Source organism: Ursus americanus, chromosome 17, assembly GCF_024610735.1.
Source record: "Ursus americanus isolate L20-20 chromosome 17, mUrsAme1.1.p, whole genome shotgun sequence".
In the NCBI taxonomy this organism is placed as follows: Eukaryota; Metazoa; Chordata; class Mammalia; order Carnivora; family Ursidae; genus Ursus; species Ursus americanus.
This window is the reverse complement of record NC_142143.1, coordinates 11,560,502-11,577,031: the sequence shown is the minus strand read 5'-3', so window position 1 is coordinate 11,577,031 and position 16,530 is coordinate 11,560,502. Positions and strand designations below refer to the sequence as shown.

General features: G+C 53.1%; 3 protein-coding genes across 20 annotated transcripts in view; all 3 read right to left on the bottom strand.

The window, feature by feature from the left end:
* Positions 1–16,530, bottom strand: part of LOC148108626 (apolipoprotein L3-like) — a 67,253-nt gene that overhangs the window by 26,718 nt on the left and 24,005 nt on the right. The gene's annotated exons all lie outside the window — the stretch shown is intronic.
* On the bottom strand, positions 1,811–9,012 carry LOC123780817 (apolipoprotein L3-like). Of its 7 annotated transcripts, none has more exons than XM_087868735.1 (6): positions 8,866–8,920; positions 8,455–8,524; positions 7,335–7,377; positions 7,046–7,241; positions 5,924–6,050; positions 1,811–2,910 (listed from the first exon to the last, which is right to left on the bottom strand). In XM_087868735.1, the coding sequence occupies exons 4-6, from the start codon at positions 7,074–7,076 to the stop codon at positions 2,145–2,147; spliced, it is 924 nt and encodes a 307-aa protein (XP_087724861.1). In that variant the 5' UTR covers positions 7,077–7,241; positions 7,335–7,377; positions 8,455–8,524; positions 8,866–8,920; the 3' UTR covers positions 1,811–2,144. The 7 variants fall into 7 exon arrangements, with proteins under 7 accessions (XP_087724861.1, XP_087724862.1, XP_087724863.1 ...); XM_087868736.1 differs by having other exon boundaries at positions 8,455–8,520; positions 8,866–8,886; XM_087868737.1 differs by lacking the exons at positions 7,046–7,241; positions 7,335–7,377; positions 8,866–8,920 and adding an exon at positions 8,606–8,680 and having other exon boundaries at positions 1,811–2,650; positions 2,828–2,910.
* Positions 11,427–16,530, bottom strand: part of LOC123780735 (apolipoprotein L3-like) — a 29,120-nt gene continuing 24,016 nt past the window's right edge. For all 12 annotated transcript variants that reach the window (XM_045779813.2, XM_087868741.1, XM_087868740.1 and 9 more), the window contains 2 exons: positions 15,669–15,795; positions 11,427–12,789 (listed from right to left, as the gene is read on the bottom strand). In XM_045779813.2, coding sequence (XP_045635769.2) covers positions 11,940–12,789; positions 15,669–15,795 — 977 coding nt within the window. In that variant the 3' untranslated portion in view covers positions 11,427–11,939. The remainder of the gene's footprint in view (positions 12,790–15,668; positions 15,796–16,530) is intronic.

Genomic DNA, 16,530 nt, shown 5'->3' with positions numbered 1-16,530 from the left:
CATGGCACCTGGGGGAGGGGCTTAAATCCCCTGTTGCAGTCACCCTGTCCGTGTCTTCCCCCCACCCCTTTGGATCTAATCAGGACTCTCTAGACTTGGTGTCCAAGTGCTGTTTGCAGGGATGCAGACGTTTGCGGGAGAGAGCTGAGGAAACGCTGCTGTTTTCTACCCGGCTTCTTTCTGCTTGATGACAGATGTCTTTCTCTCTAAAGGAGGACTCTTCTAGGAAGGCTAGTGTCAGGAAAGAGCACATGGAAACAGCCAGCGAGGCTGCTTCCCACGTGGTCCATGGCCAGAGCAGCCACGGTGGCCAGAGCTGAGTGTGTGCCAGGTGCTGTGGGGATACCGGCCACGCAGGCAAGTCTGGTTCCCCTGGCAACCCTAGGAGAGATGGGCCCCTGTACAGATACAGCAGCTGAGCGGAAAAGGCCCCACAGCTTGGGAGAGCTGTAGCCACAGCACTGTTGTGGGCTTTTCTGCTTTGCCCTGGCCAAGGGGCTGGGGGTGGGCCCGTACCCCGCACCTCACCCCCACACGTGTGCACATGGAAGCCAACCTGACCCTTCCTTCTGGGGTCCCCGGCACATGTCCCTGGGGCATCATGGCTCCTCCCCCAGCTTTGAGGGACAGACAGAGTGACAGAATGATGATGCAAGAATCGCACTCCAGGGCTTGAGATGATCAACCCACGAGTGGGCCAGGAGCTCAGTCTGAATTTCCAGATGGGGAAAGCCAGGTGAGGCAACAGGTGGTGGCTTGGGGCCAGCAACTCAGGGAAGGGGCCAAACTCAAAGCAACGTTGATGCTGTGACGTCTGAAAGTGGGTTAAGGTTCTGTTTTATCCACCTCTCCTTGTTTGGTTATTTCTTGGTCACTTTTCTGCAACCTCCCTTCCTCCTGATTCGTCGCCCTGTCGCTAGCATGCCCTGCGCGTGACAACCCGATGAAACCACTGTGAGAGGAAGAAGGCGATGAGATGTCCATTCGAGCTGCGGCCCAATGGGCTAATGTGCATGAGAGCGGATTGTGCACGGGACGGGGTCCCGTAACACAGCCCCACCGGGGCTGCAGACTCATCAGGGGAGGGACAGACATCTGCACTGCGGGGACATGTGCCGAGTCCAGCCCACTTGAGGACCCTAAAGATCTAGTGACTAGAAAATATGGCTCTACTTGACCCCCGAGGATCACAAGAAAAGTCACCCCGGATGACCACAGTTCCAGAGGCGGGGGTCTCGGGCAACATCTTTGGTCAATAAGCCACTCAGGGCACTGTGAAGGCAATCCTGCCTCAGTGGGCAAGTCCCCCTCTCACTGCTGAGGGAGGTGTCCGGCAGACGCCAGGGCATCACCAAGTGGAGGCAGGGAAAGTCAGCCGACGGGGGCGCACAACCGGCACCCCGCCCAGTGTCTCCATCCCCTGGGGACGGGTACCTGGCTCAGCCATGCAGGACCTTATGACTTGTGTTTCAGAGCAGGGACCCCACCTCCCGCTTCTCCCTCTGTCTATGGACAGTTTGCAGGGGGGAGTAGGGGCTGCAAACTGGACATAGGACAATGGGGACTTCTGAAGTCATCAGAGTGGTTGGCAGACACATCTAAGGGGATTGCATCCATGCTGACAGCACCCGGTCGCTCCTGGGATGTGGAAGGGGAGCCACGGGTCTGGTCACTTGTACCAGTGGACCAGCCTATTTGTCTTTGCTACGATCGGTGGTCAAATCCGACCCTGAGTAGCAACTGTCAACTTCAGGAAGGCTAAGAACTAAGTATTAAGATGGAAAAATCAAACCCACCGTCTTCTCGCATATTCCGACAATTCTAACTTTATTATTCCTGGCCTTCCCATTGCTTGTTCCTCCACACCTCTCTTGAACATGTCCCCTGTGTCCTCTTCAGTCCATTCCCCTCACTCTCCAGCCCCCTCCCTCCATATTCCAGGTTCCATGTTCCCTCTTCTCTTTGACATCCACCCCTACCCCCGGGCCATCTGCATGAACCCCTCCCTCCCTGCGCTCAGCTACAGAAATGCCCAACTCCTCAACACTCCATACCAAAAACTTTATTTTGCCCTTTTCCCCTCTAATAAGGTACCTCCATGTCTTTGTCCCACACATGTCCCTGCTCCCTGCCCTGCTCTGGGGTCATGGAATCGAGCCCTCCATCAGACTTTCATGGATCTTGCTGAGCTCCTCTAACTTGCTCTCCAGCTCCTGGGCCTGCCGCCTCATCTCTTCAGATGACTCTGTCTTTGCCCCCTCTGAGTTTCTCACAAAGTCGAGCATATCCATCAGAAGGGAGAGACCTGACATAGCCCTACCAGTGAACTGGGCAATGGCTCTATCTGAGTCTCTCCGTATCATGAGGCGCCTGGCATTGACATAAGCTACCCTGAGGGCACGAACATTCCTTGCAATGTTTTGCAATTCTTGATCGCAAGTGCCTGCTAAGGAAGAAATTTGGGGTTCGCTGTGACGGAGAACCTTTGCAACGATCTTCTCTTTGTCACTGCCAAGGGATTTCAGGCGACTGGCTTCGGCTTTTGCAGACGACACCTTTGAGTCTTCCAAGAAGCTGGTGGACACGTGGGTCACAGCGGATACTGCTCCCAGCCCCGCTCCAACTGCCGAGAGTGTTAGACTGGCCCCTGCTGTGAAAGGTGCCAGACCCAGACCAACGCATGTCAGGACACCAGACACAACGCCAGCAGAGCCGGCTACCCTCTTAGAGAGGGTGCAGTTCTTGTGCACCCTGTCAACATTATCTGCGAGCTCCCGGAGCTTTCTTATACGCTCCTCAAACTCCACTTTTAACTGGGGAAACTCACTCAAAAACCTCTCTCTAGCCAGCTGGTCTTCGGCCTCCATATCCAGCTTGTCCAGACCTTCACGGACTGCATCTGCCTCCTCCCTGTAACAGTGAGGGTCAAGTGATTAAGACAAGCTGATCTGTAAAGTGGGTTTCATTCCATCGATCCTACATAAACCACAGAACGTTTACTGTAAATCAAATGGAAAAGAATTTTACAAACGTGAGGACCTTGTCTTGCAAAGTTAAACACACTCTGTACATTGCTCATACTCCGTCACACATGGTCCATCGGGGAATAAGTCAGTCCATGTCAACTTAAGAAGCTCTTGAGTGGTGGGTACTGAATGAAGATGATTCGCAGGCAAGGACAGGTCCACACAGTCAGGACCACTGTGTTTGTAGCCTGCGACTCCGTAGATGAACAAAGGGACGTGGGTTGGAGCAGAAAAACCTTCATTTGGAGAATCTTCGTGTGTACTGAAGGAATAACCTCACCCACACAGAGGTCTGCCCTTTGCCCTTGGCACTGGGAAGTGATTGCTAGGCCCCAACTAGGATGTCAAAGGTCCTAGAACCATAGGACTGTCTTCTTTTGCCTGACCTTTGGCCACTGGCCAGACTCAGAGATGATGTATGATGGGGGCTTTGGGTCATGTGCTCTCAGTTCTGACCTAAGGAGGAACTAGAAAATCCTTAGTGTGACCTCCAGGGGGAGCTGAGGACGACAGGTCAGCCATGCAGGGAGCATGTTATTGAGCCCCAATAAAACTGTACACTGAGCATGGGCTGAAAAAGACTCTCTCCCTGACCAAACGTTATCTGGGCCCTTCTGAGCCCACCTCTTGACTAGGCTTTGACCTTGGTCTTCTGTGCTCTGTCCTTCACAGCCTGTCGTGCCCAGTCTTAGCAAGAACCCTGTTAGGTCAGCTTACTGAGAATCCACACACTCTTCATACGTATCACCATGGACATCTGATCAAATCCCACCTTCGATGTGGAACTCCTTGACCTGGCTTCAGGAAAACCCAGCTGGGTCAGGTTAGCAAGAATCCCCACCTTGATGTCTCCTCTTAGTGACTTCCCATCCTCTGACCCTGCCCTGCCCCATGGCTATAAATTCCTAGCTGTCCTCATTCTATTTCTAGTTGAGCCCAAACTCTCTCCTCTATGACAACACTCCAGACACCCAGGGCATGAATTAAGTCTTCTTTACCATTTCAATAAGTGTCATAATCATTATTTATACTTTCACAGTGTGAGCTTCCCTGGTGGGCAATGCTCCACGTGCATTGTCACACACTGAATACAGGACAGTAAGGCCTCCCGAGGACAATGGAATCTTTGTACTGGAGACCCTCACAGACTCTGCCCCAAGTGTCTCTCTCTTTAGCTGATGGGAACTTGTATCCTTCCCTGTAACACAGCATAACTGATAGTGAGAGCTCTCACTGAGCTCGGTGAGTGCTTCCAGGGAATCATCGAATCACAAGGTGCTTTGGGGACAGCCTCCACAATTTGCAGTGGGTCCCAACAGTAAAGGCAGTCTTAGGGATTGTGCTCTCAGACTTTGCAGTTTGGCTAACTCTGGGCACTTGGAACTTAAGAAAACAAAACCTCGGAGTGAGAAGGCACCTTAACGAGCATCTTGCTTGGCACCCGCTCTCTCCCCCAGCCTGATGTCCTCTGCTGGAGCCCAGTCACTGCCCCAACTGACTGCGAGGGAGGACACCCAGTACCCCGCTTCCCCTCAGACTCTCCAGCTCACGGCATGGACTCCGAGCCACCACCCAGCAACCCGACCTCACAGGTGTCACCAGCCTGATTCACACCTAGCTGGTACCCCAAGGCCATGTGCAACTTTCCGACATCTCTTAAAGATGCAAGAGACTCTGGGAACCTTCTATGAATCACTAAACCGGGAATGACCTGCATTTTGGCAAGCTAGTGGAGGAAGTCGCTTTGGTGGGGACCTCTGAGGCTCAGAAATCCCCAAAGAGTACAGAATTGGCTGCTGCCTCCTGTGGAGCTGGAAGTTGTCACAAAGCCACACTGCCTCATTCTATTATTGGTCTGGGGCTGCTCTATGTGGAAGAGAAGAGGCTTCCAAATGGCAGTCAAGACCCGCCAGCAACCAGACAAGGTATGGAGGAGACAACCCCTCATGACCCTATATGCCTGGTGGTGAAGAGATAAAGAAGGGAAGGAAGAAATGTCCACTCTCTCATTCACAGGACCTCTGCTAGGTCCCTGGTCTCCTCATATTTGTGCCTTAGAGCGCCACTCAGTCCAGCCCTGCTCTCCAAGCCTACCTAGTCCTCCAACCCAGACCCCACCAACCCTGGTCTATCCTGACCACCAGCTCTGGCCCTGGTCCAGGTCTCCTGGGCCTTAGGACAGGATGACTGCACTTGGTTCCTCACCTTTGACCTTGCATTCATAATAAGGCCTGCGCCACCATCTTATCAGACTGAATTACTGTTTTCATTGAAAAAATGACAAATCTGAGACTCCAAGACATACAGCTCCAGAGCCCCAGAGCTGGGCAGAGATGGAGTCAGGATCCAACCCAGCTCGGTCCAGTTCCACTCCAGCCTCTGCACCTCGTGAGCCAGCAGGATCCTGAATGTTGCTAGAACTCCGTAGATGGGGAGGGAAGGCTCTAGTCCGAATCCCGAGGTTCACAGACTGAGGTGTTACTGTTCTTCTCACTTGTCCCAGAGGAAGCCGTGCTAGGCCCACATCTCCAGGAAGAAGACCCTTGGCCCCTGTCTCTTCTCAGCAATCTTCTAAAAAGTTAACATTAACTGAGCACCTACTATGTGCCAGTCACTAGGCTAAGCCCTTTACGTGCATTATTTCCACTTCCTCAGGATAAAATGAGCAGATGAAGAGACCAAGGCAGAGACAGGTCTGCTCTGGGTTAAGGCCAAGGTCCCATCACCTGCCCTCTGCAGGTTTCGCCTCTTCTCAATCCGAGGCCATTCACTGCCAGCAAATGTCAGGGAAGACATGTTCCTCATGGATTGTTGAGAAGGAGCATACTCAACCCCAACCCCAGGATACTGCCTCGTACAGACCTGGGTGACCATCCTGGGGCATCCCCGGGTGTTACCTGGACAACGTAGCCTCAGCCACGAATCGGTCCCAGGCTTCATGGTCAGTCAGCAAGAAGTGCAGTTCCTCTATGCTCACTGTGTTCTGGAAACACTCAATGACTTCTTCGACAAAAGTGTAGCTCTCTAGATGGAAAGAAATAAATGAGGGGTTGTTTAGTTTTTTCCTTTCCCTGCTTCACTAAGGGAGACAGAAAACCAGGGCTTAGCTTGAGGGAACCCACAGCGCTAAATCTCTGTATTCTTGGATTGGGGGAGGACGGGAAGGGAAATAGCTGAGAACCGGCCTAGGCAGGGGTATTGAGATCAATAGAATCAGTTCCTGCTCCGCTTTCATATCCGATAAGCAGGTGCTTATAGTGGGGACATGGGGCAAGTCCCCTCACATAGCAGTGGGGGGCCAGGGGATGCTGGGGGAGGGGAGGTTTCTACCTGGCAACAACAGGTTCCAGATAGAGGGGACAGCAACAATACTTAGGGAGGACACACTTTGGAAGAGACAATGGCCCAAACCATGGAAACACATTATATTTGATCCTCAAAACAACACAAGGAAATATTCTCATTTTACAGGGAAGGTTAGGTAAGGCACTCCAGGTCACACAGGTGGGACGTAGCAAAGACCAGATTGGGGTCCAGGTAGGTTGCCCACTGACCCTCACTGAGCACTCAGGCTGGCACCAGGGTGACAGCTGGAGGGAATGGCCTCTGTTGTGAAGCCCCACAGTCATCCTGGGCCATGCTGGGGGATTGGACAGGGTGAGAGGGCAAGAGAAGCCTCCACGGTTGCCGGTCCTCCTCCTCCCCCTGTCCCGACTCAGGACCCCTTTCCTCCCTCCTTTACACTCTGTTGTCCTCCACCTCCCTGTGGGTTGTCCTGGCCTCACTTCTGGGTCCTTTGATGGGCAACTGGCAGGGGAAGAGAGGAAGTGAGCACCTTGGCCATGACCCTGAGAAGAAAAGAGGAGGGAGGTGTCCCTACAGATCCCTGCGTTGGGGACTCCCTTGATGCCTCCTGGGGCCTCAAAGACACTTCAAGGGACTGATTCTTCCGTAGGTTAACTCAGCTGGAGGCACCCCTGCAATTCAAGGAATCATCCAGAGAAGTGGAAGTTGACTACCTGGGCTGTGCTCACTGGCTTCTGAGGTCATGGTGCCAATACGAGGATCTCAGATTTTTCCCTACAACTTGCGTGTGTCCCGGCTGGAAGGAGGTGTCGCTTCACCCCCGGGGAAGAGAGAACAAATCGTGGGGTCAAATGTGAGCCAGCTGTGGCAGCATGAAGCAGTGAGGGGCCGGGTCTCTGGTGCTTCCCTCTGAAATGGATACAAATGCCAAAGTAGACTTTACCCGATGTGCTTGTCTGTCTACCGGCTTCTGCCAGCGGATATCTAAGGAAACTTACTCACCTCCCTCCAGCTCACTCCCAAGCCATGTCAGACTCCTGCCATCCTGTTGGGGCACAAGAAGTAGATAATCGGACAAGGAGACTGCCATCTGAGAAGTTATAGAAGCAATACAACCAAACACAGAAGAAAAGATGGGAACAAATGCTCTGAACTTCCTGGAGGTCAGGAACGTGTGTGTTTACTAATTGCTAAGAGCTAATACGGATCAAATGTCTACGACAGGCAGGGCTCCATACGTGCTCCCTCACTGACCATCCTCACACCCCCAGGAGCAGGGTGCTCTTGTGGCTCCCACTAGATTGGGGAAGATGCCTGAGCCTCGGCAGGGCTGTCCAAAGCCTCACCTCCCCCAGGGAGGCCAGGCCAGGTGTGGACATCGAGCCCCACTCCCTCCCCCTTCAGCCTACTTTTAATCCTTAACGAACAGTGGGGGTCATTTCCTTACTGCACTCCAGGTTCCTCTGAAGCCAGAAGAAAAGCCGGGTTTCTATGGATTGTAGTCAGCCCCTGTTAAAGATGTCTTGAACCAGGTGGAGAAGAAGAGGAGGACGAAAAGAAGGAGGAGGAGAAAGATGAGGCAGAGGAGGCAGAGGAGGAAGAGGACGAAAAGGAGAAAGAGGACGAAAAAGGGGAAGGGGAGGAGAAAGAGGAGGAAGGGGAGGGGAAAGAGGAGGAGGAGGGAGGGGGGAAGAAGGAGGTGGAAGGGCGAGGGAGAGGGGGAGAAGAAGGAAAAAACGAAAGGCTTGTACAAAGTCAACCAATCAATCAATAAATCCCAACCGGACCTAAATGTAAGCTAGAGAGAAAAAGCTACAAATGTCCTGGAAGACATGTTTAAAAAAAATAATGTAGAGTTGGGGAAATTTCTAAGCAAGATGCAAATCCCAGATCCCATGAAGGGGAAGTTTCAGTTATCTGACCTCTTAAAAATTAAAAATTGCAAAGGACACCACGAACAAAGTCAGACTACAGGGAGAGGCCAGGACGCAGTACCCTCGATACTGAGAGCACAGAAAAGCTGAGCATGCACGAAACACGATAGATCCCACGAATCAACAGGAAAAGACTGAAGACAAGTTTTTAGAGATGTGAACAAACAATTCCCAGGGAAGGCACTCACCCAGGGTCACAGAGCTCCTGGTGGGCGCAGGCAGGACAGAAGGGAAGACCAGGCCTTCTGATGCAGCTGTCTGGTGAGAAATGGTATTTTAGCAATCCCAAGACTTCTAGGTTTGCCTCTGTCCGCATAAACACACAGATAAAACTCACACCCTTATTGTCGACCCCACAAGTCTACAGTTTGCTGTTTTCATTTTCGATGCCTGGACCATCTTTGGTGTGGCCCTTCCCACCCCAGGCCCCTCCTTCTTTCTGCTGCAGTTTCACAGGCCTGCTCTTCTCTTCCTGCCCCACAGTGAGGGGAGCAGAGGGCCCGGTGGGGGGCAGGGAGCCAAGCCCAGACATCTCCCTGCTCTGGGGCCCCCACCCTCCAAGCTCACCAAGGAGCTGAAGCACATCCAGCGGTTCTTACCTGGGAGGACCTGGCTGGGAGTCTGTGCAGTAACCACACCCAGAGCCCAAACATATGGACCTAAAGGGAAACTGAAAGTGTCCACTTCAAGCAGCTCCTGATGAAACAAACACACCCGGGCTGGTCCTAGTGTCCTACCCTCCCTAGTCTGCCCTGACTGCCTCAAAGGGCCAGCCCCACCCCTGCGTTCCAGGTCCTTCCCTGCTCAGCCCTCCTGCCACTGACAGACTGTGGGACCCTCAGCAAATGAGTCTCCCCACAGACCCTCCAGGCTTGCTCTGTTTTATCCACCTCTCCTTGTTTGGTTATTTCTTGGTCACTTTTCTGCAACCTCCCTTCCTCCTGATTCGTCGCCCAGTCACTAGCACGCCCTGCACGTGACGAGCCGATGAAACCACTGTGAGAGGAAGAATGCGATGCGATGTCCATCTGAGCTGCGGCCCGATGGGCTAATGCGCATGAGAGCGGATTGTGCACGTGGACGGGCTCCCGAACACAGCCCCACCGTGCGGCAACCAGGCCGGGGCTGCAGACACGTCAGGGGAGGGACAGGCATCTGCACTGCAGGGACATGTGCTGAGTCCAGCCCACTTGGGGACCCTAAAGCTCTAGTGACTAAATATATGGCTCAACTTGACCCCCGAGGACCACAAGAAAAGTCACCCCAGATGACCACAGGTCCAGAGGTGGGGGTCTCGGGCAGCATCGTCGGTCAATAAGCCACTCAGCGCACTGTGAAGGCAATCCCGCTTCAGTGGGCAAGACCCCATCTCACTGCTAAGGGAGGTGTCTCGCAGACGCCTCAGCATCACCAGGTGGAGGCAGGACAGGCAACGTTGGGGGGCACCTGGTGGTTTAGTTGGTCTGCCTTTAGCTCAGGTCATGATCTCAGGTCCTTCGATGTACCAGGGTCAGACGTTAGCATTTGTTCTGACAGCAAGTGCAAACTCTGTCTTTTAAACCAATCTCATTCCTTCCTGATCCTCTGAGCAACCGGATTCCTACAATCCAGACGCCTAGGGGCCTTTTAAATACTTCGCTGCTGAATTTTTCACAGCCCTACTGAGATTTTTCGCTCCCAGAAGGGCAGTGGGGACGCCACAGCATCTGAACGTCAGGGCCCTCATCCTCCTGCATCAGCGGTAGAACCAAGGGTCCCTGGCATCCAGTGTCCTGTGGCTGAGGCCGGCACGGGCAACTCTCCACATCCCCGTGCATCGTGGGAGGGGGAGGGACGGTTCCCGGGTTCCACGGTCTTCGATCTGAGAGGCTGGCCCCACCAAGGGCCCTTCCTGCTGGATGGACGATGACTTTCAGAGAATGCCGAGACCAGAACCGGGGCGGCTGATCTATTGCTCCTCGCGATACCCCACGCTAACTATCCGAAGGCCTCAAACCTCACACCCTGCGCACCCCTGCCTCCCGTGGGACACTGCAGAGGCTTTGCAGTTCCCAGTTTTGGTCTCTAACAGGATGCATAAAGGATGGTGAGAAAAATAAAAAGCCGTGGAGATGAGCATTATTCCACTCACCGAGGATTAGGAAGCCTGGATAACAAGACTACTTGCTTTGAGTAGAGCCTGCAACAACGGCCTCTTTCCCGCTGGTTAGATTCCTGCCTTGGCCCCAGGCCTGGCTGCTGCAGTTTGTCTACCTGGGGGCCCTGGAATTCCCCATGCCGTCCCTTGGTCCCCAAATCCTAGCGTGCTGGCATGCATCTTCTCAGGCTAATACGCCATCCAGTACGGGGGGGGGGGGGTTCTGGGTGAGGCTTGCACCTTGAATCCCCCCAGGCACCCCACCTCCTTCCTCAACTTCCCACACTGCTCGCCTGGCACAGAAGAACAACAGGCCCGTGGAAAGAAACTAAGGGCTCGATTCCTTAACGCTGGGGAAATCCCCGATACCTCCTTCTCTTTAACCCCAGCGCAGAAAATCCCTGGCCATGAGTCCTGAGGGACAACTAGACCAGAAAGCTAAGTGAGGCTTTTCTCGCCTTCTCCCCAGAATCCAATGGCTGGGCTGGTGAAGCCACAGGAACAAGGATGGCCAGGAGCCCCCTCCCAGAAATAGGGCAGGATGAGGGACTGGGAGGAAAAGAAGTCAGGTGGAGTCTGGGAAAGAAAGAAGGAAGAGAGAATCACATGACTCCCTGGTGGGGAAGGGGAGGCCTTGAGGTGCTTGGCATTCCAGGAGGGAGGGAGCGGAGGAGGGAGGGAGGGAGGGAGGAGGAGGAGGAAGTCTGCAGCTTTCAGGGCTCAGTCCTCCTGCCACCAGAAAAACACAGCCACCTGTCCCTTCAATCCCGATTCTGGACACTGGCTGAGAACACACTTGTGTTCAGCCCAATGCCAGATGTACGAAGCGTCCCCGGGAGTCCCGGTGTGGTCTGCGGGGTGCTGAGGTCTGAGGAGGATGACCAGATGGGAGAGCGGGAGCCCAGTGAGCAAGGAGGAGGAGCAATGGAGGACTTGCTCCCCGAGATCTCAGAAGACAAGCCCATCGGGAGGGGAAGTCAGGCCTCCAGAGCCCAGGCAAGCCCCACGTGAACACGACAAAGGTACGATGCATCAGTCCATATTTATTGAAGCCGTCTGTAGAAGACAAGATTGGGAAAGCCACATGGATCAGCAATACACTGTCCCCCACCCCCCCCAAGTGATGAGGACGCTGAGGCTCAGAGAGGCAGTGTCTCTTTGCCCCAAGCTGGTCCATCTCCTCGACATATGGCAAGGTTCCTTGACCTGTCACTGGCATCTGCTTTCTCTTTTCTATTCAACACCACCAACCCCACCTTTTTTTTTTACTTATTTCAAATCAACCACTTTTCCAAAACCACCTTTAGAATTTCATTAGAACTTCAGTGGTCTCGCAGCACACGCCGCCCCCACAGAGCAACGACAACTTGCCAAACATTCCCCCCACCCTTGTGCCATTGCATGAACCCCTCCCTCACTGGGCTCAGTACAGAAATGCCCAACTCCTCAACACCCCATCCCAAAACCTTTATTTTGCACTCTCTTCCCATCTAATAAGGAACCCACACATGTCCCTGCTCCCTGCCCTGCTGGGGGTCATGGAGTCCGGCCCTCCGTCAGACTTTCATAGATCTTGGTGAGTATCTCCAACTTGCGCTCCAGCTCCTGGGCATCCTGCCTCAGCTCTTCAGCTGACTCTGCCTTTGCCCCCTCCTTCAAGTGCCTTGAGTCTTTCATAAGGTTGTACACATCCATTGCAAGGAAGGCACCTGGGGTGACCGCACCCATGATCCGGGCTCCTTTGCTCATTCCCAGAGCAGTTCCTCCAAAAGCTTTCATCACCTGCCTGCCACTTCGAACTGAGACACTCTGACCTCTCATGATGCGCCAGGCCTTGTCTACTAGGCTAGGTTTGACTCTGGCGAGCTTGATGGCACGAACATTCTTTGCAATTTTTGGCAGGGCTTGAACGAATTTACCTGTTGAGAAAAAAAATTGGGGTATATTGTCATGCAGAAGCCTTGCAGCTATCTCCCCTCTGTCAAATTCACTTGATGTCAGGCGACTGGCTTGGGCTTGTGCGGACGACTCGCTTGAGTATTCCATGATGCTGGTAGACACTTGGGTCACAGCGGATACTGCTCCCAGCCCCGCTCCAGCTGCCGAGAGTGTCAGACTGGCCCCTGCGGTGAAAGGTGCCAGACCCAGACCAAGGAGGGTCAGGACGCCGGACGCAATGCCAGCGGAGCCGGCTACCATGTTGGAGCGGGTGCAGGTCTTGTGCACCCTGTCAACATCATCTGCGAGCTCGCGGAGCTTTCTTATACGCTCCTCAAGATCCAGTTTCACCTGGGGAAACACACTCAAAAGACCCTCCGTAGACAGCTGGTCTTCGGCCTCCATAACCAGCCTGTCCAGACCTTCACGGACTGCATCCGCCTCCTCCCTGCAACAGTGAAGGTCAAGAGATTAGAGAAAAGCTTATCTGTAAAGGGGGCTTCATTCCATCGATCCTACATAAACCACAGACCGTTTACTATAAATCAAATGGAAAAGAATTTTACAGATGTGAGGACCTTGTCTTGCAAAGTTAAACACACTCTTTACATTGCTCATGGTCCGTCACACATGGTCCATTGGGGAATAAGTCAGTCCATGTCAACTTAAGAAGCTCTTGAGTGGTGGATACTGGATGAAGATGGCTTCACGGTCAAGGACAGGTCCACACAGTCAGGACCACTGTGTTTGTAGCCTGGGAACTCTGTAGATGATCAAAGGGACGTGGGTTGGAGAGGAAAGTTTTCATTAGGAGAATCTTCGTGTGTACTGAAGGACTAACCTCACCCACAGAGAGGTCTGCCCTTTGCCCTTGGCACTGAGAAGTGAACTCGAGGCCCCACCTAGGATGTCAAGGGTCCTAGAACGATAGGACTGCTTCCTTTGCCTGGGCCTTTGGCCACTGGCTAGACTCAGAGATGATGTATGATGGGGGCTTTGGGTCATGTGCTGTCAGTTCTGACATAAGGAGGAACTAGAAACTCCTTAGTAACCTCCAGGGGGAGCTGAAGACGATAGGTCAGCCATTCGAGGAGCATGTGACTGAGCCCCAATAAAACTGTACACTGAGCATGGGCTGAAAATGACTCTCTCCTTGACCAAATGTTACCCGGGCTCGCCTCTGCCCTCCTCTGACTCGGCCTTGACCTTGGTCTTCGGTGCTCTGTCCTTGACAGCCTGTCATGCCCAGTCTTAGCAAGAACCCATTGAGTCAGGTTAGCAAGAATCCCCCCACCTTGATGTCTCCTCTTAGTGATTTCCCATCCCCTGCTCCTTGACTATAAATTCCTAGCTGTCTTCATGGTATACTGAGGTGAGCCCCATCTCTTTCCCCTGTGACAACACTCTTGACGCATAGGGCATGAATTAAGTCTTCTTTACCATTTTAATAAGTCTCACAATCATTGTTTATACTTTCACAGTGTGAGCTCCCCTGGTGGGCGTTGCTCCACGTGCATTGTCACACACTGAATACAGGACAGTAAGGTCTCCTGAGGACAACGGAAGCACTGGAAACCCTCTGGCCCAAGTGTCTCTGTGGCTGATGGGAACCTGTATCCTTCCCTGTAACACAGCGTAACTAACAGGGATAGCTCTTGCTGAGCTCAGTGAGTGCTTCCAGGGAATCATCCAATCACAGGGTGCTTTGGGACACCATCCCCAATTTGCAGTGGGTCCCAACAGTAAAGGCAGTCTTAGGGATTGTGCTCTCGGACTTTGCAGCTTGGCTAACTCTGGGCACTTGGAATTTAAGAAAACAAAACCTCGGAGTGAGAAGGCACCTTAACGAGCATTTTGCTTGGCACCCGCTCTCTTCCCCCAGCCTAATGTCCTCTGCTGGGCCCCAGCCACTGACCCAACTGACTGTGAGGGAGGACACCCACTACCCTGCTTCCCCTCAGACTCTCCAGCTCACGGCATGGACTCCCGAGCCACCACCCAGCACCCCGACCTCACAGGTGTCACCAGCCTAATTCAAACGTAGCTGGTACCCCAAGGCCATGTGCAACTTTCCAACAACTCTTAAGGACGCAAGAGAATTTGGGAACCTTCTATATGAATCACTAATCCGGAAATGACCTGCATTCAGGCACTTTAGTGGAGGAAGTAATTCCCTCTTTGGAGGGGACCACTGAGGCTCAGAATCCCCCCAAAGAGTACAGAATTGGAAGCTGCCCCCTGGGGAGCTGGAAATTGTCACAAAGCCACACTGCCTCGTTCTATTGCTCTGGAGCTGCTTGCTCTATGTAGAAGAGAAGAGGCTTCCAAATGGCAGTCAAGAACCACCAGGAATCGGACATGTATGGAGGAAACACCCCCAGGGCCCCGTATGCCTGGTGGTGAGGAGATCAAAGAAGGGAGGGAAGAAATGCCCCCTCTCCCAATCATAGGAACTATGCCAGACCCTGGACTCCTCAGGTTTTGTGCCCTCGAGGGTCACTCAGTCCCAGCCCCGCTGCCCAAGCATACTAGTCCTCCAACCGGGAACCCCCATTGTCTTTCCTGACCACCAGCTCTGGCCCTGGTCCAGGTCTCCTGGGCCTTTGGACAGGATGACTGCACTTGGTTCCTCACCTTTGACCTTGCATTCATAATAAGGCCTGCGCCACCATCTTATCAGACTGAATTACTGTTTTCATTGAAAAAATGACAAATCTGAGACTCCAAGACATACAGCTCCAGAGCCCCAGAGCTGGGCAGAGATGGAATCAGGATCCAACCCAGCTCGGTCCAGTTCCACTCCAGCCTCTGCACCTCACGAGCCAGCAGGATCCTGAATGTTGGTAGAGCTCCATAGATGGGGAGGGAAGGCTCTAGTCCGAATCCCGAGGTTCACAGACTGAGGTGTTACTGTTCTTCTCACTTGTCCCAGAGGAAGCCGTGCTAGGCCCACATCTCCAGGAAGAAGACCCTTGGCCCCTGTCTCTTCTCAGCAATCTTCTAAAAAGTTAACATTAACTGAGCACCTACTATGTGCCAGTCACTAGGCTAAGCCCTTTACATGCATTATTTCCACTTCCTCAGGATAAAATGAGCAGATGAAGAGACCAAGGCAGAGACAGGTCTGCTCTGGGTTAAGGCCAAGGTCCCATCACCTGCCCTCTGCAGGTTTTGCCTCTTCTCAATCCGAGGCCATTCACTGCCAGCAAATGTCAGGGAAGACATATTCCTCATGGATTGTTGAGAAGGAACATACTCAACCCCAAGCCCAGGATACTACCCCGCACAGACCTGGGTGACCATCCCGGGGTATCCCTAGGCCGTTACCTGGACAACGTGGCCTTAGCCACGAATCTCTCCCAGGCTTCATGGTTGGTCAGCAAGAAGTGCAGTTCCTCTCGGCTCACTGAGTTCTGGAAACACTCAATGACTTCCTCGACAAGTGCTTCGCTCTCTAGATGGAAAGAAAAAAATGAAAGGTTGTTTAGTTTTTTTCCTTTTCCTGCTTCAGTAAGGGAGACAGGAAACCAGGGCTTAGCTTGAGGAAAGCTAATCTCTCATTTATGGATTGGGGAGGGGGACGGGGAAAGAGCTGAGAGCCCGCCTCGGCAGGTGTATTGAGGTCAAGAGAGTCCGTTCCTGCTCCACAGTCATATCTGGAAAGCAAGTGCTTATAGTGGGAACAGAGGGCAAATGCCCTCACATAGCCCTGGGGGGCCAGGGCATGCTGGGGGAGGGGAGGTTTCTATCTGGCAATGACAGGTTCCAGGTGAGGGGACACCAACAATACTTAGGGAGAACACACTTTGTAAGAGCCACTGGCTCAAATCACAGAAACACATTACATTTGATCCTCATAACAACATAAGGAAATATTCTCATTTTACAGGGAAGGTTAAGTAAGGCACTCCAGGTCACACAGGTGGGAGGTGGCAAAGACCAGACTGGGGTCTAGTTCGGTGGCGCATTGACCCTCACTGAGCACTCAGGCTGGCACCAGGGTGACAGCTGGAGGGAATGGCCTCTGTTGTGAAGCCTCACAGTCATCCTGAGCCATGCAGGGGGATTGGACAGGGCAAGAGGGCAGGAGAAGCCTCCAAGGTTGCTGGTCTACCTCTTCACCCTGTTCCGACTCAGGACCCCTTTCTTCCCTCCTTTCCCTTTTGCTATCCCCAGCCTCCCTGTGGAC

Bases quoted from the DNA above. Each gene is read 5' to 3' on its own strand.
- LOC123780817 (XM_087868731.1), bottom strand. From the start codon at position 8,665: ATGGTCCAGGCATCGAAAATGAAAACAGCAAACTGTAGACTTGTGGGG. The intron at 8,525-8,605 runs GTGTGAGTTTTA...ATTTCTCACCAG, and splicing joins TTGTGGGGTCGACAATAAGG to ACAGCTGCATCAGAAGGCCT. The intron at 6,051-8,454 runs GTGAGTGCCTTC...CTTTCCATCTAG, and splicing joins CAGGAGCTCTGTGACCCTGG to AGAGCTACACTTTTGTCGAA.